Source organism: Drosophila hydei, unplaced genomic scaffold (assembly GCF_003285905.1).
Source record: "Drosophila hydei strain 15085-1641.00,03,60 unplaced genomic scaffold, DhydRS2 tig00008114-arrow-pilon, whole genome shotgun sequence".
In the NCBI taxonomy this organism is placed as follows: Eukaryota; Metazoa; Arthropoda; class Insecta; order Diptera; family Drosophilidae; genus Drosophila; species Drosophila hydei.
Window position 1 is genome coordinate 7,777,078 of NW_022045827.1, and position 27,862 is coordinate 7,804,939.

Consider the following 27,862-nt stretch of genomic DNA (forward strand, 5'->3'; position numbering starts at 1 on the left):
GTTTAATTTTTGTCAATACTAAGGAAATATACATTAACTTATAAATTGTAATGAAAAAATGAAAAAAAAAAATTTTACGAAATTTAATAATTTTGCATTCTTTAATTATAAAAAATATCTTTCGGACGAATCTAGAAAATATATATTAAAAAAAATTGCGCTTCTATATTTATATTTTTTTTCTCAATCCTAAACTTGATCGATATCTAAACATTGCCAATAACTGAAAGAGAAAAAAACTTTTTCTAGAAACGACATTGGTTTATATAAAATTATAATTTATACGAATTACTATCAGAAGCTTACAATACACAAGTTAGAATAAGAACATTAAGTTTATAGTTTATAATCTTGAGTCGAATCTATAAGCTTAATACAATATAAGCTGGATTTACTTTCGAGCAAAGTTCGCATCCATGGCCGCCGAGGTGCGTTGTATGTTGTTGAGATTGGCACGAATGCGATTGCCAATGGATGTCTGATTATCGATGGCCTTCTTCACCTCCTTGTTGATGAACTGTTGGTCGAAGTCGCGCGCCTGATTTTGTGCCTCCTCACGGGCGTATTCCTCACGATGCTTGCGCACGACCTTGGTGCGATCTGCCTCGCGCCACGTAGCATTATCCATCATCTCGCGCAGACGCGCCTCACGCTCACTCTCGCTGAGCTTGGGCTTCGATTTCTCTACCTGACGTGGAGGCGGAGCCACAGTTGGTCTAGGACTAGGTCGGCGTCTCTCTTTGCTGTGTTCCCTGCGCGGCTGCCGCTGTTTATCATTGCTGCGACTCCGATGACGCTGCTGCTGCGGTTGATCTCTGCGTGAACTGCGACTTCTGCTGCGCCTGCGTCTGTCTCCCGGTCTACCGTTCTCTCTCTCCTGGCCCTTTGCTCGCCCCTCTGTCCTGCTGTTGCTTCTCTCAGCTCTTCTCTTCTTTTCTCTAGACTGGTTTTCCTTTGCTTTGCCATTTTCGCGGTTGTTGCTTCTGCCACGTCTTGTTCTGCTCTCATTGGTATGTTTGGATCTGTTCTCCTTGATCTGTTTGGTTCGCTCATCTGCTCTGCTGCTGCTTCTATTACGTCTGTCTCTACTCTCCTTAGCCTTCTTTGAAGGCTCATCTGCTCTGCTGCTGCTGCTTCTATTACGTCTGTCTTTACTCATCTTAGTCTTTTTCGATCGCTCATCTGCGCTGCTGTTGCTTCGACCACGTCGTCCTCTGCTCTCTCTAATTGGCTTTGGTTTTTCATTTGAGCGACTGTTGCTTCTGCCGTGTCTTCGCTTCTTATCTCGTTCACCTGCGCTCCTGCCGCTTCTGGCTCTACTTTCCTTGGTATTCTTTGATCGCTCATCGTCGCTACTATTACGCCTGCCGGGTCTCTCTTTGCTGCGACTTCTGTCACGTCTTCCTCTGCTTGTCTTGGACTGCTCCTCTTCACTGCTATCGCTAGAATCACTGCTGCTGCTGCTGCTGCTGCTGCTGGTGCTGCTACTGCTACTGCTCCTACTGTGACGCTTCGACTTCTTCTTGCTCTTTGATTTTTTATGCTTGGCTGCCATATCCAGCTGCTTGGTCAACGTACGATACTTGGCATCCAACAGTTTGTCCAGCTTGAAGTCTTCATTTGTGCTCTCGCCTTTCAGTTTTTTCATCTGTTTGGCCAGCTTTCTGTCCAGATCCTCGTTGCTGTCGCTGTCATCACTGTGGTCGTCGCTGCTGCCTTTTTTGTTCTTCTTTTTCTTAGACTTCTTGCTCTTCTTGGACTTTTTGTTACGTTTCGTAGCTTGTTCTCTCTCCGTCTTGAGTATGCGATGGATTTCTTTTAATTTTACCGGATTTTCCAGCAGCTTTCGTCGCGATTCCATTTCTCTCTGTTTGATAAGCATCAGCGGATCTTCCATTGTCTTGCGCTGCATGTCCACCTGCTCAGTGGACTGCAGATTGCGATATTCACGTATCGAGAATGGCACACACTCGTGCTCCACATGGTTTATGGACTGTTTGACACCCAGCGTACTGTGCTCCTGTCGTTTCTCCTCCGCCTGCAGCTGCTCAAATGATTTGTCTATCTTGCGGCCCAGCAGATATTCTTCTCGGTTGATGAGCTCTGCGCTATCTGGAAGAATTTAAAGGATTAGTGTTTTATGAAGATTGAGCAGACTTTTATTTACTTTTATACATCCATTCGAGCTTTGCTTCACCACCATTGTTGCTGTTTAGCACGCCTGAATTCTCTCCAATGCGCCTGAGCTCTTCACGGTCACGCTCCTCATTGATCTCCTTGCGTAGATCATCCAGTTTGCGTTGCTCTTCCTGCTTTGCTTGTTCCGCTTTCCAAACGCGCTCCTGATTCTTCATCGTGTGCGGATGCCATGATTTTTTCAAGTTCTATTTAACATATGTATACGAGTTTTCGATTTATATGTGTCCAAGATGTGATTCTTTAGTTTTACTTACCAGATCCCCGCCACCCATGTTAAGATTTGCTTAGGCTTCACTTAAGCAAAATATACGTATAAAAATAAGCGTCGCTGTGTTCCCTCTTTTTTCGTAACATATGATAAGCAGGGTATGCAGCACAAAGCAGTTGTTATTACGCGGTAGGTATGCAGCTCATTGGAAATTGAAAATAGTATAGATTATTAATTTGCATATATTTATAATATAAATAATTTAATACAATTTATTGGTTGGCATTAAAAATACATATTAAAGCTAACACAAGCCATTATATATATTTGTCTTTCATTTATCTTGCACGTAAGGCATGTTCTGCATACTAGCCTTAACTAAGACGACAAGACAGATGTTTAGAACAAATTTATCGAACACCTCCATATTATAGCAACAATTATCGATAAAATGAAGTTTAGACATAACTAAGACTTAAGGCGCGTACTAAAGTTTAGTAAGAATAAGTTGGCAAAATGTTTTTAAATTGTAATAAATGTAAATATTTTTTAACAATAATAATAAAATTAATATAACAAGTATGTGCTTTATAGTAAACCGTAATCAGAATGTCCGTATTAAAATGTGACATAACGACCTTTTCCTTTGGCGTTTTAAATTTTATTTGGAAATATTTTTAAAATTTGATATTGAAATGTTACAAATATTGCCCCAAAACTATTCCCTACTTTCAAATTTAATAACTAATTCATGGTATCATTCAAATAAACTTCTTAGCCTTGGCGGAGAACTACAAATTCAACGATATTTTGCCGACAAGGGACAGTGTGAAAATGAAGGCAAATTACCCAAAAAGTTAAGCCTGAAGGACGTGGACGTTGCTGGTAAACGGGTATTTATGCGTGTCGACTTCAATGTGCCCATGAAGGATGGCAAAATCACCAACAATCAACGCATCAAGGCGGCTCTACCCAGTATTAAATACTTGCTGGAAAAGAAATCCAAATCACTGGTAAGCAATCAATAGGGTTATCAAAATATTTATTTTCTGATATTTTCTTGCGATCCTAGGTGCTGGCTTCTCATTTAGGCCGTCCAAATGGTAAAAAGAATTTGAAATTTTCATTGAAGCCCGTTGCCACCGAACTGGAAAAGCTACTGAAGCATCGAGTGTGCTTCGTGGACGATTGCGAAGATGAATCGGCTTTAAAATACTTAAAGGATGCTCCACAAGGCATTGTGCTATTGCTCGAGAATCTGAGATTCTATGCCGAAGAAACGGGCAGCAGCAAAGATGAAAACAAAAAGAAGGTTAAAGCCGATCCGGCTAAGGTTAAAGAGTTTCGTAGTAAATTGGCCAAATTTGGTGATATCTATGTGAACGATGCCTTTGGCACGGCCCATCGAGCACACAGCTCGATGATGGGCGAGGGTTTTAAAGTACGTGCAGCAGGATTTCTACTTGAGAAGGAGTTGAAGTATTTTTCCAAGGCACTGGACAATCCAAAGAAACCATTCTTGGCCATACTAGGCGGAGCCAAGATAGCCGACAAGATTCCATTGATTAATAATCTGTTGGACAAGGTCGATCAGATGATTGTGGGTGGCGGCATGGCGTTTACATTTCTAAAGGTCATCAACAAAATGGAAATTGGCAAATCGCTCTTCGATGAAAATGGCGCTAAGATGATCAAAGATATTATGAAAACGGCTGAAAAGAAGAAAGTGCAAATAATACTGCCCGTAGATTTCATTTGCGCCAAAAAGATGGATAAGGATTTCGGTGAGATTAAGACCGTAGATGTAAAGCAGGGCGTGCCCGAGGATCTCATGGGCCTGGATATAGGTAACAGAACAATTCTACTATTTAGCGCAGCCATTATTGGAGCCAAAACCATAGTCTGGAATGGCCCACCAGGTCTCTTTGAAAACAAGAAATTTGCCGTTGGCACCAAGGAAATGCTGCATGCGGTTGTCTGTGCCACAGGGATGGGCGCTACTACAATAGTTGGCGGCGGCGATACGGCCACAGCCTGTAAGAAGTTCGGTGGCAGCGACAAAGTCTCGCATGTCTCCACTGGCGGCGGCGCCGCCCTAGAGTTGCTTGAGGGTAAGAAACTGCCAGGAGTGGCGGCATTATCAGATGCCAAGACATAATATGCAGTTCAAGATATAGGCAGAAATTATAAGTATTAAGAATATAAATTTAGACGATAAATTGACTTGCAATGTGTTGTCTTTACATTTGTAAAATTAGCTTTTTTGATTAATTATATAAATTTATTTATTTTAAAAATGATTTTTGCTGTTAAAGCATTTTCATTGGGGATTTAATCCATTGTCGATTATACATATTATTTTTTTTGGCTAATTGAATCGCTGGAATGAAAGTTTCCGTAAATTGTTTACAAAATAAGATTGACAACTAATAGAACAGGATTTTTAAGGATTAATTAATAGAAACTGCGATTACAAAGACATTCTGTTCATCTTGGTGGTTGATTACAATTGGTAAATATAAGTTATCAATATCAACTTTTCCATAATGTTCGATCCCTTTTTAATACAATAAAAGTTGGTAGTCTGCAACACGTTCAATAAAAAAAGATCATTAACAATTGTGGTTTAATCGAAGCTTATCAGCTCTGCAGTAGCGGGCTCGGGTGCTTTGCTTTTAGCAGCTGGTTCGGGTTCGTCTTGGGGTGGTGCCGGTGCAGCAACTACAGCCTGTACTTGTGTATTAGAGAGTTCTACTGCAGCAGCTGTTGGTGGTGGTGGAGGTGCTGCTGCTGTTGCCTGCGGTGGCGGTGCCTGTTGCAATGGTAGTTGGGCATTTGGAATTGGCGGATGCGACTGCACAATTTGCTGCTGCTGTAGCATAACATGGGCTAGATGTGGTTGCGGCTGTACTTGGGGTTGAGGCTGGGGCTGAGGTTGCGGTTGGTGCGGTACTTGTTGTTGTTGTTGTTGTTGTTGCTGTTGTTGCTGCTGTGGTATCTGTGACATCATGGCCTGAGCTGGATTCGGGTATGCGTTTTCGGGTAGTGGCTGTTGTGGCATCATATTGCCTGCTGGCGGCATCATCATGCTCTGAGCTGGTGGTGGCTGTGCCATGGCGGGATTATACATGCCTGGCGGCGGTATGCCGCCTGCAAACTGACCAACCCCATTCGGTGCTGGATACCCAGCGGCAGCTACGTAAGGATTATAAACGTTGTTCAACTGATGCGAGGGAGAGCCGTGTGGAGCCACTGCTGAGGGTGGCAGATAGGGAAAAGGCGCTGTTTGGCCCATTAGATATTGGGCCTTTTGTTGCTCCTGGCGCAATTGCATTTCGCGCTCCTGTTCCTGAATGCGTTGCAATGCAAGCTGCCGCTGATATTGCAAGTACTCTTGCTTCTTCTTGCGCATAATCTCGAGCTTTTGGGCCATTTGAAGTTGACGTTGACGCTCCTGTTCCTCGGCAATGCGCCGCAGCTTCTCCACATGCTCCTGTCGCAGCACATCGAGAGCAGCACGCGAGTCCTTAATCTGTGCCAGCTTATCCTGCAGCTGCTCGTACCACATGCGCTTGTCGTCCATCTCCTTGATATAGGTCAGCTGCTGTGAGTGAAGCGAAGTGAGGGTCATGAACAGAGTTTGCACCGAGGAGTCATTGGAAATGCTGCGTCCGCGGCTCGAATTCGATTTCATGCGATTGACAAAGATCTCCACTTGGGTGCGCATGTTGGCAGCAAATTCATCAATTTGCACCTCATCGGCGTTCTTTGGCAATGGCAATGTTTGTAGTAGCTGTTGCTGCTGCTGCGGCTGTGGAGTAGGCGGCATCGGACTGGGCGCCGAAGGACTGGCCATCGAAGAGGATTCGCTTATTTTGCGCTGCTCCCAGTAGCTGCGATTCAAATACTTGGCTAGCTCCGGATTGCTTTCCTCCTGCTGTTGTTGGACTGGCAACTGCTGCTGTACCGGCTCCGGACTGGGCGAACGCTGTTGCATGCGATAGCTAGTGACCGACGACGGCTGCTTCTTATGCTCCGCCTCGGACTGACTTAGTGCCAAAGCGAGCTGCAGTTCCTCCTCCTCCTTCAGCTCTTGTTCGCTCTTGCGCGCAGGTGTCTTTGCAAATAAAAAAGCATATCAAACTCTTAGTTTATTTCGCTGCTTAAGCAATGCCGAAAAACCAACCTGCACCTGTTGTGAAAGGGAGCTGTTCAGATATTCCACTGGCAAATCGCTGTCCGCCGCACCACGAGTACTCGACTTGGCACCTGCTGGACGTTGCAGGGCCATAAAGCAGCCATCGCAGACACGCACATCCTTCTCAATGCCGTATTTGGGCAGTGGGCACTGCTTGGCCGTGCATTGGCCACAGAACACCTGGCCACAGTTTCGGCAATGATGTTTGCGATTGGTGAACGTGAACTCCACGCGACAACGATGGCACACCCTACCATCGGCCCAGTTGGGCGCCGTGTCGGCGGTGAACATAGCGTCCGCTTCCTTCAGCTCCGGAAATGTATGCCCCTTGGCCTTGAGTATAGTCATAGTATCCTGTGCAAATGGAAAGCAAATTTTTACAAATTTCTGTTTTACAATTTACTAACATTTCAAAACAAACATATTAAAATCTTTGAAGTATACTAAACCGTGACAGAACTGTTAGCTAAGTTGCGAAGTATCTATCATAAATTCAGATAAATACAATCTGAAATTCATTAAAGAATATCGTTAACCTGCACATTTTATATTAATTATTCACAAATATCTATAACATATGTCAGATGTCTTTCTATACTTAGCTAAACAACTGTGTGCCTATATAGTCAACGATATCAAATCGTATAGTTATGTATTAAATATTTAAACGAGTAAATTCGTAAGTAGTTTACTTTACAATTCCTAAATGTGATTATAACTGACTTCTGTTTCTCAATAAAAAGGTTCTTTGTTACCTGATTTAGTGGCTCATTAAGAAGAGACTTCGATACTGAACTAAATGAAGGTTTGCTAGGGGACTACAAAGTCAACTACTATATCTAAGAAAACTTTTAAATGCAGGCATTAACTAAAGAAGTTTCTCTGATAAAGTTCCACACTTAAAGCATAAGAAACTTGTAAAACTTATGTTTAGAAAACAAAGTTTATGTGGAAGTTGACAAACTGTTTCCTTTCCTTTAGATATTTAAAATAGATATTTGCCAAGGTTCATTAAATGAAACTCAATTCTAGTATGCCTAGTCATACAAACGGGAAGCATAAGAACTTAAGGGACAACAGAGACAGACATATCCAACTTGCCTTTTTCGCCAAAAAGACATGTTCCTAATTTAATTAAAAAGCCTTCGACTGAAAAGGTCGCAGCAATTTCAAGTTTCCCAAGCCTAAAGCTCACCTTAATTGCCTGATACTTGTCTGATGAGCGAAATGCATAAGCCCACGTCTGCACAAGTTCCAACATTTTCTGGCGCACATTCTCATGTGGTGTTTGCTCCAAGAAGCTGCTAAACATCTCACAGTTCTCTTTGGTGAAGACTTCCTCATGCACAGGTGCACCACAGTTCTTCACAATGCTCTCGAGCACCAGCAGCGAATAGCATGCCGAATGTGGATTTGGTGAATTCATTTTCTTTTTAATCGCCGCAAAAGCATTTTTGGGTCTGAAATGTGAAATATTGAAAATTAACTTGGTTTCTCTCTTGTTATATATTCGTGGCACCTACGTGACGTCTTTTTGATTGATTTCATCGCAAATAAGAAGAATTGAGGGCCAGTCAGGTTCCAGGCGCAAATGGCTGGTGGCATTCTCTGTGAAAGACCAAAGAGATATTTAATCAGTCGCTAATTCTTGCTCATCATATTTGCGTTTTAAGTTCATTCCCCCTTTTTTGTTACACTTTTTTTGCATTATTTTATCGATGAGTCATTTTTTGTTGCACTATCTTTCAGTTTATTTTATTGGCATTTTACGCTGCGTCACTTACCCAGATTTTTGTCAAAACTAGAGCGAAACATTTTGTTAGTGGTAAAATACTATAATTGGCTAAAGGAAACTTTTTTTTACAGCGTTTACGACTTTTATTTATTTATTTCGTGCTCCGCTGCTTTTAGAGCTGGCTGCTGTTTTCGTTGTGAGTGGTGAGCGCTGTATGTGATATTTTATCGAGTAAATATCGATATACTATAAGTCAAATAGCCAGGGCTGCAACGAAAAGCTCTGGCGATGGCGCGCGATAAATGGTATTTAAATACGTGCTTTCTTAGCTTTTTCTTCAATAGTTGTCGAAAGTTCAAGGCTTGAATTAGATAATGGCCCGTCATTCTGATTATTTCAAGCTTGAATTATTACTAAGTCTTTTCAATTTCATTATCAATGAGAATAGAAATCTCTCTTTTTAATAATTTTTTTAACTTGTCCATTTTATTCGTACGCATATAAATTTCTTACTTCGACCTAATTAATTATTTATTTAAATGACATATATACATATGTATAGTCCCTATATGTGTACACGCATATGAAAAATATATAACCGTATAAAATCTATATATTCGCTATTTTTACATATATAATAGTATGTAGTACAGCAACAGGTAGCATTAGTTAAAGTATCACACGCCGATGTAAAAAGGTTGTTCACTTGAACTAAGCGATAAGTAACATAAAATCACATTTAATTTATATTAAGCTCAAATACTAGGCAACCAACGCAGCGAAATCAAACTGATTTGAGTTTGTGCTTCAGCGTAAAGTATGCCAAAATCTTGAACAACGTTATTTGGCCCAGAATCATCATAATGTTATAGCCAAAATCGCCCTGCTCCATGCCAAATTGACGCAGCACCGTAATCGCATTTCTATAAAAACGAATTCAATAAGTTAAACTTCCTTCAAATTTGAATTTGCAACATACTTGAAATGACAGTAGAATTCGGTGGATGGACAGACTAGCTTATCGCGCTGATTCCCATACAATGATATGACCATGTTCTCCAGAGCGTATCGCATCGGCGAAAGGGCAGCTATAAATCGCAGTGCATTGGGTATGTGATTCAGCAGGATGAGGAAGCCCGAAAACATGAGCATAAAGCATGTCGAAACAGCTCCAACAAAGGTGCCATTCTAAAAGATCGAAAATATATATAAAAACATATATTATCATATGATATCGCTGTCTCTTTGTCTTACCACTGGATTTAGTATGGTGCCCAGGAATACGCCCAAGCCATCTGCGCATATAGTGACAACGACAGCAGTTAGCAAATACTTCACAAAGCGATCCAATTCAACTGGCTGATCGGTCATCAGATAGCCAATAGTTATATAAACCGTGGAGAAGATTATCTGCAAGAGAATGGAATATAAGATATATCACTTGATCAGATCTATATCTATATGTATCTCACATGCACTGGCGTTGACGTTATCAAGGTGGCCACGTAGTAGGTTCTCAGCTTGTACCAATTGTTAAATGTTTCCTTTTTGATTATCTCAATTTCCATGGGATCTACAAGCATAATATATATTATTATATATATGTATAGGAATTATATATAGATTAACTTACAGCGCAAGATGCCAGGCATTATAGTCGTATACCAGAGATAGACACAATGTATCATTATCATGCCCACATTTGATATTTGTTTCGTCGCATTAATGCCGGAATCGCCAAAGAAGAGTCCAATCATGACGGCACTCAATATGTGCATGCCAAGCTTCAGATATGTTAAGGTCTGGTCAAAATGGAAAATAAAAAAAATATAATATATAAATGCAAACATTAAAAAGAAAATTAATAATTAAATTACGTCTCGCATCGTTTTTTTTATTATTATGCCCTCTGCCCAACGCGTAGCCTATGTGTATATATGATCTTGGGGTCGCGCTATGTCCACCCATTAGTAATCTTTCTAACTGGAAAACCAACTCTTTATTTTATATGTACTTAGCTATTTATGCATATGTATAGGAGCTCTTCTACTAAGAATAAACTTTATACTATGTGCGTACACATAAAAGTACTTACGTAGAATAGAGGTTATTCCTAGTGCAAGACACATATGAATAAAGTTTATAAAGTGTTATTGTTGGTGCAAGACCTCCTATGCGATCCTCAAGAAATATAATTAGATTTATATGTAGTTTTTCCCTTGTTTTAATCTCTTTATTGGACTCTTTGCTCCTCTCTCTTTCTCACTTGCGTTTGGTGTCTCTCTTTGGTCTCATTTGCTTTCTCCCCATCTTTTACTCTCACGATCTTTCTCACCCTCTCGATTTCCTTCTCAGTCTTCTCTCTCTCAAGCTTTATTTCTCTCTCTCTCTCTCCCTCTCTATCTGTCTCTGTCATCTCCTTTCTTATTCTGTCCTTCTGTCTTCTCTCTTTTTGCTATTTTCTTTCTCTCTCTCTCTCCGTGTCACTCTTTCCCTCTCTCTGTCTTTGGTATATTCTTTAAAAGATGTGTTTGAATTCTGTGACCTTTTAGTCTCTTGGAAGCTTTCTGCACTCAGATAGGCTCGATATATATATTCTTTTGAATGTAAATTGTACGTACCCAATCTCTAAAGAATTGCAGATGACAACGTCCAATTAACAGCCATAGGCGAACCCATTCAGGTGGTGGATAGGTGTGCTTAATAAGTTCCTTTGCTGATTCAACCTTTTGTATTTTGGGCTGCGCTGCTTGGCCTTGGGTTTGCGATTCATTGAACTTGGCCACCTGAGCATCGGTAGGGGGCTCTGCCTCATCCTGCAGTAGCTGCTGATCGTATCGCCAGCGCGTGTCCTTGGCACATTCGGTTAAGGCCTCGGTGTGATCATCGAAATCACCGTTCACGCATTCCAGCACTGCCACGTGACGAATGACATTTTAATGATCACTTAAAAGGCGCTCCAATTAGTGGGCTACTCACAGAAATCGGCTGGATTGTGATACGCGGGGCATTCGAGTCCGATCGTTTTCAGAAACATCACCGTATTTTGGGGCGTGCCCTGATAGGTGCATTGACCCGAACTGAGCACGTAGATCAGGTTGAACAGATTGTAAATGTTGGTCGACGGCTGATGGATTGTGCACACAATGGTGCGGCCCTCGTTCGCCAGCGTCCGCAGCAGTTGTATGGTATCAAAGGAGGATGAGCTGTCCAGGCCACTGTGAATGGATACAGTCTCAAGGTTAGTACATCTGAGCGTGTTGTTGTTGCGTTTGCTTACGTTGTTGGCTCATCTAAAAATAGCACAGCTGGATTGTCTATTAGCTCCAAGGCAATGGACAGACGCTTTTTCTGGCCACCACTCAGCTTTGAGCATCGCGTTTGCTTTGCCTTATTTAGCTTTAATGTGTTTAGCAAGTGATCGATCTGAAAGGAACAGGAGAAATTTAAATTAAAAATGGACTAAGGAAAAATTGAAGTCGAAAACCTTTTATCCCTGTTCAGAAGCTTTGTAAAGATTCTATTATAGCTTTAAAAATATTTAGGAACTTTGAAATGCTTCTATGATATCTCAAGAACAAATTGAATTAAATCTTACAGCATTTACTTAAAATAAAAATTATTAGTTCATAATTATTGATTTTCCTACAGATTTTAAGTGTATGCATGAAAGTTCACTTTCTATGCTAATAAGCTAAAAACTTAATATTCAATTAGCTTATCCTTATGTCTTTATAGATAAAATCTATTTGTACACTCCTAAAAGCTTACTAAAGCATTTATAAGCAATTTAAGTAGCATAAGCTATGTTTTAGAAACTAACTAACTGCCTTATGCTACTACAAGTAGCTTAAAGTTTCTAAAAGCTCGTCCAATCACGTGTTTACCTTTTGGAAGTTTCTAGAAACATAATCTAATATTTGGCTTTGCCTTCAATCTTACCAAAATGCGTTTTTCCTTGAGGTTGACACACTTATTGGATATCTTAAGTGCTGCTGCCAGAAGCATGGTCTCCTCCACAGTGAAGAAGGGATAGAAATGATCATCCTGCATGATGTAGGCGCACAATTTGCGAGCTTTGCCAATTTCAATGGTGCCCGAAACGCCAGATTTGGTCAGGCCGGTAAGAATGTTCATAAGACTAGATTTGCCGGCGCCAGATGGGCCCATAATAGCTGTCATTTCGCCCGATTTGAACGTGCCCGAAATGCCCTTGAGTACCGATTTCTTTTCTGCAAGCAAATGGGAAATTTTGTATATAAACAAAATAATAGCAAATTGAAAGAAAAGTTTTCCAGCGGTTTTTGAGTGTGTCTGTGTCTTACGCACCTTTTTGCTTCGACTGTTTGACCTGATAGACCAGGTCTTCAAAGTGAATGTCGATGCCATAAACAGTTTTCAACAGTTTGCTGCTATCCATGTTTATATATATTTAATTAGTTCTCGCTGGCTTTATGAAACTATTTGCTCATCTGCTTTATTGTGTTTAAATGTTTCGTTTTTATTTATATAACTCGATTCGTTGTATTTCAGAATTCACTTTTTGAGGTCGCTTAGCAAATGCTTTGGTTAATGCATAATCATTGTGGCAATGCAATTAGTTTCAATGTAAGAGACCCCTCTTGCACAAATGTTTAATTACAAGCTCTAAGCAGTAAAAAAATTGTTAATTAAAAATTGTAAATCAAAATGATGACAACACACTTTATGCTGCAGCTTGTTTCATTGTAATTAGAGCGCGAACTGAACTTACACGCGGGGCCAAGCTCTTGAACCGCTGAAACATTGCATAAAACCACCAAACACCATTCAGCCACTCAACCACTCGACAACTGAGCCGCTGCCAAGCCACTGAACCGACAGACGAACAGCTGTTAACTGCGGAAGAAGCGACTGGGCAGCAGCAGCTGAGCAGCAACTGGGGGCAACAACTGCGCAGTCGCGTCGACGGCCAAATGCGACTTTAGCTGCGACGCCAACAGCGCAGCCAGCTGTGCTTTAAAAACCAAAACAAAATCCAATAAATTAAATCATACAATAACAATGAAGAGCCCAGCAACAACAACCAGCTATAATACGCATATCCAAATCATTTTGGCAATGCAAAACGCGTCGACAGAGACAAAAACAAAAACAAAATTGAAAAATAAAGTCAACAATCGAGCTACGGGAAACCAAAAATGTTCAAGTTTAAAGTTTCGGCCGTAGACATTTTTTTGGACGATCAGAACACGCCAACACACACACACACATACACACGTACAACTACCTATTTGACTTATGAGTCAAAGACTATATATATATATATATATATATGTATATCTATAAATATATATAGAAGATATAATAATAATTAAAAAACACATAAAATGTGGCCCATAGAATGAAATAATTTGCGAACGACCTTCCCGTCAATGGTCTAACATAACAATGCTCGTAAACGTGCAGAAGCTATGCGTACTCTCTCATCGCACTTTATGAATTTTGCGTTTTCTGTAAATTTGTAGGCAAACACTAAGTGCAAACAGCAGCAGTGTCAGGAGGACAGCACCGAATATTCGTATACTTCACACTTTAGAAGGTATTTGAATATATTTTATATGATGCAAACAAATCTTGTCTAGCTTCTAAATCAAAACCAGTTTTTTTTTGATGAACCGCTTCGATTGTACGAAAGCATAAAAAAAAGCAATAGAAGCAGAAGAAGTTGTTAGATTATAAGCACAATTTCTATTATATAAGGCATAAGATAAATAAAAACTGAATTTAATTTCTGTTTAAATTTTAATAAAAATTGCTTTTTAAACAAAATTTATTCTTTATGTTGAATTCAAAAAAATAAAACAATTTAAAATATAAAACTTTTTAAGTCACAAGTATATAAAGCCCACATATAAGCCAAAAAATAGGAATAATACGAAACAAGTCAGGAATAAAAATAAGAAAAAAAGCATTTAAATAATCAATTTAAAATTTATTCTATATTAATAATATTTTATCTTAGTTTATTGTTAATTAATAATCAAATACAATAATTACTTTAAAAACAATTTAATTTTTCATTATTATTTTTATTAATTTTTTTAATATTCTATTTTATTTTTCATTTTGAACTTTTGCCACTTTGAGTTCAGATCAAACTAGTATATAATAACATACAGCTCTCATAAGAACTAATAGCACTTCAAAACAATCGAAGATACAAACGGCATCAGTTAGCCTGTCTTACCCAACTTTTGTCTAATCTTTTGTGAGTTGATAACAAAATTTACCGCAATGCTGAAGCTGATGAGCAACAGGAGGATGACAGTAAACGAACGAAGAACAGTCAAAGAATTCGTAAATAACAACGACAAATGACAACAACAGCAGCTAAGACAGCAGCGTCTGTAGATGAACAACTTTGAAGAAATATGACATTTGTTAATGGCATTTGTGGACATCAAGTTGTCGTCAAACAGAAATAAAGCGGCAAAAAATGGCATAAATTGCAAAATTCGAATTACACAAACAACAACTTGAAAATAAAAACTAGCCGAAATTGGTATGGAAAAAAGAGAACCGTCAAGACCGTTGCGGTCGCTGCACAGCAGCAACAGCAACAGCAACAACTTCAACAACAACAACAAAAACAACAACTTCAACAACAACACCTGTTTAAGTAGCACTTGAATGTCGACGGTTCGGCGACCGTCGCGGTTGAAACCGCGAAAAGTGAATCTGAAGTAGCCTCCGCGTTGCCTTTGCAACAGCCACTGCCAGGGGTGGAGGGGCATACAACATGACTATAATAGAGGTACAGCCGGCAGTGTTTGGCAGTTTCTTGTTTCAGCTCTTTTCAATGCTCTAACAGCGGGTATTATAAATTAGCTACACAATATGTGACTAAATATGAAATGACCAAGTAAGAGTGATACTATTTACAATAACTATATCTCAGCAGCTGTTTAAGTTATCGATCATATGTAACTGTTTAAATATATAATAGTACTTGCCATTTGATATTGAATTATGACTTTTAAAATCTTAAGCTGTGAAATTCGCGTTTAATACAAGTTTTCTATTGCAGTCAGGAAATGAATAGTATTTGCTCGTAAGATTAATCGTTTACTAGTTAAGTTTACTAAGTTATTATCCTTCAAACTGACTTATAAACATTTTCCATTTTTAATTAGAAATAGTTACTAAGTTTTGATTGATATGCTTTATAAAAATTGTACAAACATTGATCACTAGAAAACTGCTTTATTACTACAGATGCCAACATGATTTTGAAGGCGGTTTAGTGCGATTAATCTATATCTAAAATAGAAGCTAGTCGTCTACGTTTGAAGTATCATAATTTTTTTTAATCGACATTTATTGTAACTGACAGCTATCGTTCACCTCTTTCCATATTTTCTTAAAAATCTTTTTCTTTTTGTCAACGTGATATCCATATTCAGGTTAGCATACTCTTCATATAAAAACAGTGCTAAGCTGCAGTATATATAAAATTCGTTGTAAAAATATTCTTCTTTATTGCCTTTGTTTTTCTTATTTACTGTACAGCATTTGTCGCCGGTTGCGCAATGAAATTCCTGCGCTTTGAATGGCCTGGGCCGCAGCCTCAGACTGGCTTTAGAATTTCGTTTATTACTACGTGACCAGTGTGGAATTAATGACTCAAGATTTTAATGCATAAGTCTTACAAAGAGCCTTTTGAAAAATAAGTGTCAATAGAATGCCATTTGGTGGCAAACAAAGTGCTGCGCCTTCTAACCAAAATCAGGCTAGCAGTCCATGCGGTTCTCAGGCTGCCATGAAAAATGCTATAATTAAGTTCACAATTTGGTGTGTGGGTTCGTATACGATATATGAGTAAGAGTGCACTGTCCTTCGAATGCAAAGTTGAACTGCAGGTCGGTAGTGCAATATACAAATGTATATATTCCAATATATATACATACATTATGTACTCGATACCTTGGGAACGCAAACACTTGACCAGTAGCCGGGACTGCCACTTGCTATCAATTAAAGTAAATTGTATTAACATTGCCGTTGGCTTTTACACATTTTTTATTAGTTGAATATCTAATGGAAATAATTATATGCTGGACAAACGAACGGACAAGTGCGTCTTTGCCAAGAATATTACTTGAAATACTTTACGGTTTTCCGTCATATACTAAGACTTCAACTTTATAGTTATGTGGGAAAAAAGTGTAAATAAGATATGTATGCAAATACATTTATACGCATATACATATATATTTATATATAAATATGCATGTATTCAACTCTTTGCATAACAGGCTTGAGTGATAAAGACACAATTTTGCATACGCTAACTAAAAGTCATAAAGATATTTATATCTGATTAAGAGTACATTAGCACTAAGTCAAGCGCATATATATATATATGTTCTAAGCTCGACAAACAGTAAAAGAAATAATATATATGAGTATCTGATTAGGAGTGCATTAACACTAGCTAGGGGTTTGCTTTATGAAAAGATAAGATTTTACTCTGAACGAATTTAAGAGCTTTAGAAATTTGGCAATTAGATATGGAGTTTTAAAAACTCTTAAAGAAACTAATGAAACAACTTAGACAATTTTGGTAATTTTGACAATTTTTTACTTAAAAATAAATCTGACATAAATACGCGCTACATATTTATTTGTTTCTATTCTAATATTATAAAAAAAAATACTACATTATGAAAGATAATAATTTTTTGACACGTTTTTACTTTTAAATAAACTACTAGAAAAATTATACCAAAAGATTCTATTCTAACCATGCTTCATAAAAAGATAAGATTTGAGTCTAACAAACGATAAAGAAGATTTTAGCTTCTCAGTTTTTAAGTCATTTAAAGACACTAATAAAAGATGTTAAAAATTTTAAAAATTTGGAAAATTTTCTACTGTAAAATATAAACTCATAAAAATGAACCAGAGCCCAATATTTACTATATTTTCAAATGACTTTATCTATATAATTTGATCTACAGCTTTTGGGCTATTTCCATTTGAAGATAAATCTAACAAATATAAACATAATTTTTTCGGTTCGTTACTATTTGTTTAGTGCTTGAATAAACAAAATAATTATACTATTTTGGGGTTTAATTGTGTAAACAAATGAAAGAAATGTGTTTAATATTAAAGCAAGGCGCTTAACAAATGCAAAAAAAAAAGATGTAAAGAATAAAATTCATAACCATTGCTCGTTGAACGTTTATCTGTTGATCACTGAAGCGTCAAGGTTGCAGGAATTTATAATCAGCTAAATACATTTAGCAGGCTTGATCGATTCCGTCATAAGCACGTGTTTAGCTGTTGGCATTTTGCTTAAGCAATTAATTATGAATCATTGTGGAATTAAAAGTGAAAATAAAAAAAATGAAATAAAGATAGAAGCTGTTGATTTGATTAGATGCGCTTGGGAAGATGCTAAGCTAGACAGTAAGACTTTAATATTGATTGAAAATTAATTGAACTTTTTAGCATGCAATTAGCCAGGTTCAATCGCACCTAGAACAAGTTGTTAATTAAAAAATATCGTTAAAGAGATTGCATGGCAAAAGGTCTGTTTAAGCTCGGATCGTTAATAGCATTGAATGCAACTCTTCAGTATCCAATTAGTCAAGTTCAATCGCACTCAGAGCGAGTTTTTAATTTAAAATGTTGTTAAACTGCCAACCAGAAGCTTACATTAGCCAACTAAATATGACGAAGTACTGTGGCAAAAGTGTTCCACAAATTCAATTCAGCATGATTTTCGCTGCTCTTGTCGTATTTTCCGACAGCCTTGCAAGTTTTGACAGAGCCAGAGTCGAAAGTCGAAGTTGATCCGCCAGTTCTTGCCTTGTCATTTAAAATGAACATTTTACTTTATTGTTTTTATTTCTTCTGTATCCTAAAGCAAACCAATTAATGTCAACTGACATATGGAATATCAACAGAATTAATCAAAATTGTGCGCAGTGCATGAAGCGTGAATATGACGGATTTTCAATTTACCTAAATGAGCAGCAAAATATTTTAAAATAACATTAACAACTCAGTAATTATCTAGCTTTTTAAGAGGGATTTTTTGTTTTTGTAGATCTGTTTCATGTGCCTGTTTATTGTAGCAGATAACGATCGATAAATTAACAATTAGCCATTGACAATTATCAATTAAAGCTGTGTAGTTAATCTAATTATAATTATTGACTAAGTGTTAAGAATAATAACCTCATAAAGCCAATTAAATTGGTTCGAGGTGACTAAACGTTTCTAAGTTCAGTTGAACCTAAAACTCACATTTTACCTTTAAGTTTTTAAATTTAACTCTTCTATAAGCTTTACAAAATACTTACAGTTAAAAATTGATCAATTAAATAAAGCAAAAACAACTGTATTAACAACCAGCCATACAGAGTTAACTCCTCAAAATACCTCAGTTCATCATGCATATAAATTTCATTCAACATACGCAAATATTTCATCTAAATACAATTCATTCATACATATGACATTTCCTCTAGCACTTCGGGAATTCTCACCACTCAAACACAGGTTTTTAGATTAATTAAAAAAGTGTTGGGTGCAGCTAGACCCAGGGGTATAATTTTCTACTCGAGTCAAGAATTTGCAGCAACAGGTGGGTCAGTAAACGAAAAGCAATAAAAAATCCCTAGAAAAAAACACTCACACAATTTGCTAGTTGTCAATTACAATACATTTTCGAAAGACAGGTTATATAGTTGAGTGTAGCTACAGGTGGTTGGGCGCGACCTCCAAACAGCGCATTTTGTTTATATATTTGGGATATAGAGTTTCTCGTGCTGGCGGCGGGTTCTATATAGTTTGCCATGATGTTTGGCAATGTCCGATAAGTACGCAGAAAGATAAGCACTAGAGATGGGTGTGGGTCACACACACACACAGACACACACACAGAGAGACACAAACTTACGCACTTTTCATTGCTTCTGTTTCTATTTTCTGTTTATATATGGATATAAATGCGTATATATGTACATACTGGTATATGTATCTATCATATGTACACATACATCGGGTTGGTAGCTTTGTCGGACTCTATGCAAACCGGAGCGTATTGCATTACAAATTGTATTTTTCCACGCCCTCGAGTCGAGGAGAGTATGTTGACGCTCAGGCCCCGACAGTGCCCACTCCGCGCGCACTTTGTTGCCAGTGACAATGATGATGGGGTCCGTTGGGACAGACGGGTCTGGACTATAAGGGCTATGATATCATCATCAAACGCGATTTGGCAACAATAATTGCACCACTAATAAAATGTAAATAAATATATCATTTGCTTGCCCTCAAAGGACACTCATGCACGGATAATTAATTTGTGGTTAACAGAAAGGAAAGCATACGAGGCGTATGCGTAACTTGTGCAAAAAACGTATCTATATATACGATATATGCCATATTGCATGCCAAAAATAAGAAGAACACATATTGAACTTTGATCTACAAAAGAATAATAAATTCTTTTTTTGTTTTTTTTTTTTTTATTTTATTTTATGTGTATGCCGCGTGCATTGCGAGTGTGTGCGTGTGTGTGTGCTCCATTTTCTAGATGATTTCATTACAATAAAAAAAATACAAGAGAAACAACTAATACAAAAAAAAAAAGAAAGAAATGAAGCAAACGAAGCCCTGAAATCGAAATTGAAACCAAAGCTACAAACAGTTCAATTAGGTTTTAAATATTTTAGCTTTGGAATTGTGTCAAATATGTTGAACAACTCACGCGTTATTTCACGAGTTGCTCTTGATATTCATTGCAATGAAAACTAATGAAAAACGAACAAGACCAAGAGGAAGAAGAAGAAAAACAGTCTTGCATATGTTTATTTGACTTCCTATACACATCTCGTTTTATCTAAACAACACGAATCATTGCAGAGTTTTGCATAAATTTAAAATATTTTCTTCTTTTCTTTACTTATTTAAAAAGTCGGAAACAACACATATATATATATTTAACGGTAATATATATATGCAAAATGCGAAATATATTTTTTTGGATCTGTAACACGCGCGGCGACCACTTTATCGAGTATATATATATAGTTATATATAAGTATATATGTGCGTTTTATTCAGTATCTCAAAAAACACTTCCGAATCGCTCAAAATGCGGCGCGAGACTGAGACTGGGTCGACTTTCAGGCAGCCATTGACGACGACGTCGGAACGAAACGGAACTCGCGCAAATAGTTTCTGAAGCGTTGCGGGGTCTCTGATATCGTATGTAGATATCTTTTTTTTTGGAGAGCGCTCGCCTAGGGTCTATCATTGTTTTCCTAATGTTTATTAATAAAAGAACAACAAACACACACAGAAAATTGAGCGTACAGTCTGTGAGCATCTCGCGAGAAACGATTCAGTCTCTGTTTTTGTTTGGGGTGCTCGATTTGCCGTTGCTGCTCTCAAGTGATTTGTATAGAATTCTCCCTCCCTATATGGCGACTATTGATGCTCAGCTGGCCACAGCATATTGTGCACAATTGAGTCTGTCAAATATGAATATGGCTTAGTTTAATTGACCAGTTGAACTTGTTAACTATTTCACATTACACAGTCCAACGAACGCGAGGCAATGCAAAAAAACCAGCATGTGTTTAGTGAATCACTAATTATCAATAGTATTTCCCTTCGAGTTGGTTAAGATGGAAATTCAATGGGAACATTTGTTGATGCAAATGCTATTTTCCATTTGCACGTGTTTCATTCGTTTAATCTGGTAATTTCGCAATTTCGGGTCGTCCGCTTAAGTTCATTTATTATAATATATTTTGCAGATAAGCTCTATAATATTACTATAGATAGTACATGCTTCTCATTGATATACATGCGACATTCGGCCAATTGCTTTAAATTGAATTCGCGTTTTAATTTTCTTTGAAATTTTTGTATATACATGTGTTTATGGTATATATATAAATTCAAAGCCAAAGCTTAATTATTTAATCAAAAAATGAATTCGTATTTTTGAAATAAATATAGAAGTACCTAAGTACATATGCCTATGTATATAAGAAGCGAATTTATATATTTATATAGAGATAACACTATATAAATTAATCAAAAACTTTTTGAATTTCAATTTTGCTTAGTGCTAATTAACAGCATAAATCGTCTGTTTAGTTGGTCACTATCTATAATGCTATAATAAAATTATTTTCGACTTTTTTATGTTTTTGAATAATTGCTTTAATTTTATATATAAATATATATTTTAATTTTTAAGTAATTATTTTTGTATTATATATATCCATCCTTTTTTATTTTAATTTTTGTTTAATTTAAAATACTAATTTTTTATTTTATAAAATAGGTGATATTTATAACGAAATAAAAGTGCTAAAGTTATATTTGCATTTGGCTGTGGTCACAGAATGGGTTATTATGATGAATCAGTCTGAACTTTGGTACGAGTATTATTATATGAATAGCTGGCTCTGAAGATATAAGTTATATTGGCTTACTAAATTTAGTATATTTATTATGACCGTGCCAAACTCATAAGTAAACTTTTTAATGCTGAGCTCACTTGCTTTTAATAAATAAACACTTAATTATTTTTATTATCATAAGTCCGGCCAAAGATCAAATAGGACGTTTCACTTCGGGGCAAATAATCTTCTCGTTCTCTTGTGTTGTTAATACGACACATAAGCGAGAGGCGTTTGCCAATTTGTAGGCAGATGCTTACACGTCTGTACTATAATTTAATAAATGCTTAATAATTATATTACGTTGTGGAATATGTAATTAATTGCAAAATTCCGGTTATCAATATTTTTTTCAACCTTTGCTTTAACACGACTTCAGCTTATGAATTAACTAATAATTATTCAATTACTTTCTAAGAATGAAGACGCTGCGACATAACACTGGATAGTTAATGCGTTATCCAACACTGCTCGATCTATCAAGGAATCTAACCAATAAAGCTAAAGTGTCTAGATAATTTCCAACTGATTTATAACTTTATTAGTTTGTTGTATTAATTTTTACCTACGGCCTCTATATTCTAGGCTTTATAACTAATTGCTTAGTTTTATATGCTAACTGATAGCCTTATCAGAAAAAAGGTAAATGAATTGGTCAATACACACGCCTACACTCCACACATAATAGATTATTTAGTATAGCGAACCCTTGCACAGATAAAAATCCAATTTAATAAACAGAGTTATTTGTGGGGAGGCTACAACTTTCTATAGTATAGAGCTCGATATTGAAATTATATCAAAGCCACATCACTAATATGGTATTTATTAATATATAGTAGGCAGTTAGGTTTTGCCTAGTCATCGTTATTGACGCGATTTACATATCTTAAAAATACCCTAATACGGTTAGAACCTTTTCCAGCAATAGGTACTCTATACGGGTAATTCTATATTCAGTACATAGGAAAATACTAATTTTGTTTATGCTTAATAACTTTCATTAATAGTTTGTCGATTGTTGCTTAAATAATTATTATAAAGTCCACATTAGATTTAGAATCAATTCCTGATTGCTTGTATATTTAATTGATACTCATATTTTATGTTCTAGGAAATTTAAATAAATTATATAATACCAGAGACACGTTTGTAAATATTTTTAATTCTTATTTTTATTATTATCTTTGGTTTCGGCTTTCATTTTTGTCGTGTTTATAATGCCTGAACCCGCATATATAGTATTCGCTGTGGTTGAAAATCTGCGGTTAGACTTTCGTTATAAAAGCACAATTTGTTAGTCATTGTCATAAGATTTTGAGTGTAGATTTAAAGCAATACAAAACAGAGATAGAAAAGCTTCTAAAATGAGTATTAAAAATTATATTTATAATTTTAAAAAAATGTTCAACTTAATAATATATAATAATATAATATAATAACTATATTTTTACATATATTAAAATATATTTATACAGATACACAAATAAAATATTATACTTTTTCAGCCTACGAAATATTATTTTACTAAAGGTCATTTAGCGACCTATGCATAAAAAATGTATATGGAGTGCCTTCAACTAACAAATATTTGTCGTTAAAGCCTCCAAAAGAATGCAGTCTATTCTATATAAAGTTTTTAGTACAGAAAACCAGTTGCCGAGTCAACGCTGTAAAATACAATAGTAGCTAAATCATGGTGTTCAATATTGGTTTATTGTTTGTCGCATGTACTAAGACACAATACATGTTTACATGCGTGTGCGTGTGTGTGTGAGTTATTCAATAGAAATAATAACAACAATAAAATCAAGCACAAAATTCAAACGGAGGCGGCAAATTTCACTGCGTGCTTGATTCAACATGCGATCGCAAACGCTTTTGACATTGACATTGAAAACGAACACCGAATATATAGAGACGCTGCATAAGCTAGAGACTGCCCGACAACCGGCTGGCCTTCTTTGCATAGTAATCAAACAACAACATCAGTAATAACAGCAATAGTTAACAGGCTAAAACTCTTTGACAGTGCTACAGCTGACCAAAATATAATATTTTAAAATCGACTCCCGCTGCGACTCTCCCTCTCTGGGTCTCTCTCTGTGCGAGTCTCGAGCTTTGCGAGTACCAGGTAGAGCCGGCTTTGTGCGGGGGAGCTGAAAACCCGAATAAAATGTCGTCACGACTCGGTTGACTGAACTCGCTCAATAAACATACACATCCATATACATACGTCTATACATAGACATTTTTCCTATCTGCTTAGTTGCGAACATTTCAATGAACTGCAGCATTGTATCTATAAATCAACAAATCACATTTCAAGTTTTAAATATTTTTTTAACTAACAAATTTTAAGCAGTTTGTTATTTAAGATTCTAATTTATATACAGCTGTTGAAGTTAATAGATTTTATGGGCTTCTGAGCATTAAGTGCTTGATTTTTGAATTAAATAAGCGCATGCATTTATTTTATTTCATAATTTATAATTATTCAAGGTGGCTTTTTTAATGGAATTTTATTTTGTATTTTAATTAAAGAATTTATTTTAAATTTTAAAATTTTAATTTTTTAAATGACGAATGAATATTTTTTGTGTTTAAATATTTTTAAATAAATATAAAAAAATAACATTGAAGCTATTCGTTTATTTTTTCATAAAATTTCAGAGCATCTTACGATATAAATTTAAAGATTATCTATTGTGTCTACAACAACAAGCGAGAAAAATAAAACTAAGTTTGGTTTATTTCTTAAAGCCCTGCGAATGCAGTTAAAAATAATAATATTTATATATTTTTAAGCCTTTTGATATTAATAAATATTTTAAATTGATTTATAAAACTCGTTTGAAACGAAGAAAATATTTAAAAAGTCATTGTATATATATTGCTAAGTAATTTATTATATAAAAATATTTAAATTTAATTTATTACATTTCCCATTTTAAATTTGTGAGTCATTTAATAAATTTAAATTTATTGTTCTGTCAAGTTAAAGCTACTTGTTCTAAGTTGACAATTAGTTACGCAGTGGGGTAGAGCTTGAATTCCCTTAACCGTTCTAAACTTATACTCGTAAACAAGATTTGTTAATGCCTTAAGTAGCTTAGCTTTGTTTTTGTTTATTTACAAATATCTTGTTGTTTATTTATAAGACAAATTTTATCATATATGCCAATTAGCAAATTATTAATTGTGTTAAATATATCGATTTATTGCCTATACGAATTGACTTTTACTTTTGAGTATATGTCAAATAGATTTGTGATGTGACATGATTTGTGGGTAATTTGTATATGCGAATAGGTTAGACGATTTCTAGACACGACAACTCAATTACGGATACGTGTGGATAATTGCAATGTGGGTTAAAGAACTTTAGCCGATCCGATGACAGGAAAAATCATTTAGTTGTGCATAACTCATTCGATTCTCACTCATTCAAATTGCGATCACGTTTGCAAAACAAAAAAAATCGAACTAATAGAAAGAAATTAAAATCGTATGTGAGTTTTTAGTTGTTAACAGTTTTACCTTTCGATTTGGGTATTTTAACGTGATAGCTGAGATTCTTGAATGTGAGGCAAGTTTCTATTGTCGGCGACCCCAGCATCATTTAGCCTTGAGTTTGCCAAGTGCCTATAAACGAAAAATAATAAAAAAAAGTCTTATTACCAGCAGAAAATAACATTTAAATGTAATTAAAAAATAAAAGCCCAAACATCCAATTTGTTAGTTCGAGTTTGTGTGCAAACAAAACTTTATAAATGATTGCAACGGAAAGTCATTCGAAAAATGAACTAAAAATGTTTAAGTACGCGTACAATGACTTGAGCACAATTTAAATTTTTACCTAATGATGCTTTTAAATAATAAACTATTTATATATCATGTTTATAGCAGACAATGTTCAACAAGCAAAACAGGTCAAGAAACCAACATATGTATGCGGGACAAAGACTTTTAAGTTAGCCATCTCTCAGCTACGAGTTAAATAACAATAAACAAAATAGGTTTATTAAGCCAGGCATTTCTTCTTATATTTAAATACATATTTAATGCATTTAAGTTAGCTTAACTATTACAAATGTTTATTTATGTTATGTTTTTTTGTTTTTAATAAAAAAATAACATGATTCATAAATTTCATTTGTTTAGTAGTACAAAGCGATATCTTCTCTTGAATGTATGTTGTGTCGTTGGTGGAACAAAAAATAAAATGTCAACTTAATGCTCTATTACTGTCTGATAGTTCTATTGAACTTTAAAATAAAATAATTTAAATCACCGTTATATTATTTTAGCTTTCAGTTATTATATAATGTTTTTCTCCCACCTTCCAGTAAAAGGTTTTGCTTTGGAAGTTCTTAGTTTTAGCAAGCGAATCAACTGAAGTATGCCACGAGACTGATCTGGTGCAAAATTGCAGCCACGATGAAGCTGTGTCGCACTTTTAGTAATATTGACAACCCATGTTTATGTAGTTTTAGCGGCTTTAATTACAAGTTGCAATTTAATTAACAGCGGGGTGATTAAATACAGTCGCGCTGTACCGCAAAACCAGACAACCTACGTGCAGTGCTGGAAGACTCGAATCCGATGCAAAAATAGCTGAAACAGCTACGATCTGATATGCCTTTGAATATATATATATATATATATATATATATATATATATATATATATATATATATATATATATATATATATATATATATATATATATATATATATAGATATTTAAATATATACATATATATATATATATATAAAGCAAACGGAAATGTATACGCACTTGAATAGTATTAGTATTAGTCGTTGTCAAAATGATACGTTGTGATTGAATATTGGACATTTGAAAATTGCAATTTATTAATAAATAGAAACTTTGAACTATCGCATGTGCTAATAAACAGGGAACACATTTCATTTACAATGCCAACACATTTATTAATATAGCCCCGAGGCTAAAAGTCTCAATGCCTAGGACTTACAATGTATTTTTATATATATTCAACGGTTAGATTTATACTTTTCTGTTTGAATGGGCTTTATTACGGAATGTCTTTAATGATTAAAATTAAAATATTTCTAAACAATTATCACAGTTAAATTTGCAAACGAAATTAGTTCAAAGTAGTTTTTTAATATGTAGGTAAATGTTATAAATGTCAAATTTAATCAAACGGCATTTCTTATCTAAATTTATTGATCGTTATATCGTTAATAGCTACCTCGAAAGTTAATTAAAAATTAAATCAGCCCATAATAATAAGATCTAGATCGTTTACAGATTGAAAACGTGATATACAAATTAGGTCAATTATATTATTATTATTATATTATAAGATAAAAAGCAACAAAAACACAAAAAAAAACGTTTCTTTTTAAACGCGCCATAACCCTTTCGGCGTGTGTCTTTGCTAAATGAAAAGCTCTTCGCTGAGCGATAGTTAAGTTTCTTACCGTTCCAAGCTATTGATAGCATTTGCAGCTTGTAGCAATGAGGTTTTGTCATAGCACAGCAAATACAACAACCTTTTTGTAATGTACGTGATGAAATTTGAAATGTGTTTTCGGTATTTACAAAATTTGAAAAATTAAAAATAAAAATAATAAAAAAAAATTCGGTTGACTAGCGAGAAACACAGTTTCAGTGAGTTTTATAAAGTAAAATCATTAAGGTAATTAAGAGAATACAAAATTTCATTGACGTTGTTGTCCGAACTTGTCGAAACATATATTTCTACTGAGTGCAAATTGCAGCACTGGCGCTATAATATTTAAATTTCTACTGATTAACTGAGTGAAAGCAGAAATTTATTTATTAGAGTCTTATTAATATCTAATCTTAATATTTTTTGTTATATATGTATGCTTTTCTATATATTATATGCTTTAATTTGAAGGCAACTTCGGGTACTTCAATAATTCTTCGTCTCACAATTACATATATTACGATAATGTGGCCATGAACCAAATTAAATATATATTCCGATGGTCTTGATTGTCTGAAGACATTCGATGGCCAAGTGATTGAA

General features: G+C 35.6%; 4 protein-coding genes across 9 annotated transcripts; 1 reads left to right on the plus strand and 3 right to left on the minus strand.

Annotated features, from left to right (window-relative positions):
* Positions 1-390: 390 nt before the first annotated feature.
* On the minus strand, positions 391-2,592 carry LOC111596047 (pre-mRNA-splicing factor CWC25 homolog). Its single transcript, XM_023310085.2, has 3 exons — positions 2,454-2,592; positions 2,168-2,384; positions 391-2,112 (listed from the first exon to the last, which is right to left on the minus strand). Exons 1-3 carry the CDS (start codon positions 2,469-2,471, stop codon positions 392-394), a joined length of 1,956 nt encoding a protein of 651 aa, XP_023165853.2. The 5' UTR covers positions 2,472-2,592; the 3' UTR covers position 391.
* Positions 2,593-2,951: 359 nt separating this feature from the next.
* LOC111596048 (phosphoglycerate kinase) lies at positions 2,952-4,610 on the plus strand. Of its 2 annotated transcripts, XM_023310087.2 has the most exons (3): positions 2,952-2,986; positions 3,186-3,420; positions 3,480-4,610. In XM_023310087.2, exons 2-3 carry the CDS (start codon positions 3,307-3,309, stop codon positions 4,563-4,565), a joined length of 1,200 nt encoding a protein of 399 aa, XP_023165855.2. In that variant the 5' UTR covers positions 2,952-2,986; positions 3,186-3,306; the 3' UTR covers positions 4,566-4,610. The 2 variants fall into 2 exon arrangements, with proteins under 2 accessions (XP_023165855.2, XP_023165854.2); XM_023310086.2 differs by lacking the exon at positions 2,952-2,986 and having other exon boundaries at positions 3,034-3,420.
* Positions 4,611-4,792: 182 nt separating this feature from the next.
* Positions 4,793-8,553, minus strand: LOC111596046 (hepatocyte growth factor-regulated tyrosine kinase substrate). 2 transcript variants are annotated; one of them, XM_023310084.2, is made up of 5 exons: positions 8,390-8,553; positions 8,129-8,213; positions 7,801-8,065; positions 6,600-6,959; positions 4,793-6,524 (listed from the first exon to the last, which is right to left on the minus strand). In XM_023310084.2, exons 1-5 carry the CDS (start codon positions 8,418-8,420, stop codon positions 5,034-5,036), a joined length of 2,232 nt encoding a protein of 743 aa, XP_023165852.2. In that variant the 5' UTR covers positions 8,421-8,553; the 3' UTR covers positions 4,793-5,033. The 2 variants fall into 2 exon arrangements, with proteins under 2 accessions (XP_023165852.2, XP_023165851.2); XM_023310083.2 differs by having other exon boundaries at positions 4,794-6,524; positions 6,594-6,959.
* A 395-nt stretch (positions 8,554-8,948) lies between these two features.
* Positions 8,949-26,240, minus strand: LOC111596104 (ATP-binding cassette sub-family G member 1). 4 transcript variants are annotated; one of them, XM_030224445.1, is made up of 11 exons: positions 26,110-26,240; positions 25,356-25,460; positions 12,283-12,572; positions 11,621-11,766; positions 11,320-11,558; positions 10,962-11,254; positions 9,974-10,142; positions 9,813-9,913; positions 9,595-9,750; positions 9,320-9,528; positions 8,949-9,263 (listed from the first exon to the last, which is right to left on the minus strand). In XM_030224445.1, exons 2-11 carry the CDS (start codon positions 25,435-25,437, stop codon positions 9,125-9,127), a joined length of 1,824 nt encoding a protein of 607 aa, XP_030080305.1. In that variant the 5' UTR covers positions 25,438-25,460; positions 26,110-26,240; the 3' UTR covers positions 8,949-9,124. The 4 variants fall into 4 exon arrangements, with proteins under 4 accessions (XP_030080305.1, XP_030080306.1, XP_030080303.1 ...); XM_030224446.1 differs by having other exon boundaries at positions 26,158-26,239; XM_030224443.1 differs by lacking the exons at positions 25,356-25,460; positions 26,110-26,240 and adding exons at positions 12,670-12,987; positions 20,303-20,404 and having other exon boundaries at positions 8,950-9,263.
* Between the last annotated feature and the right edge of the window lie 1,622 nt (positions 26,241-27,862).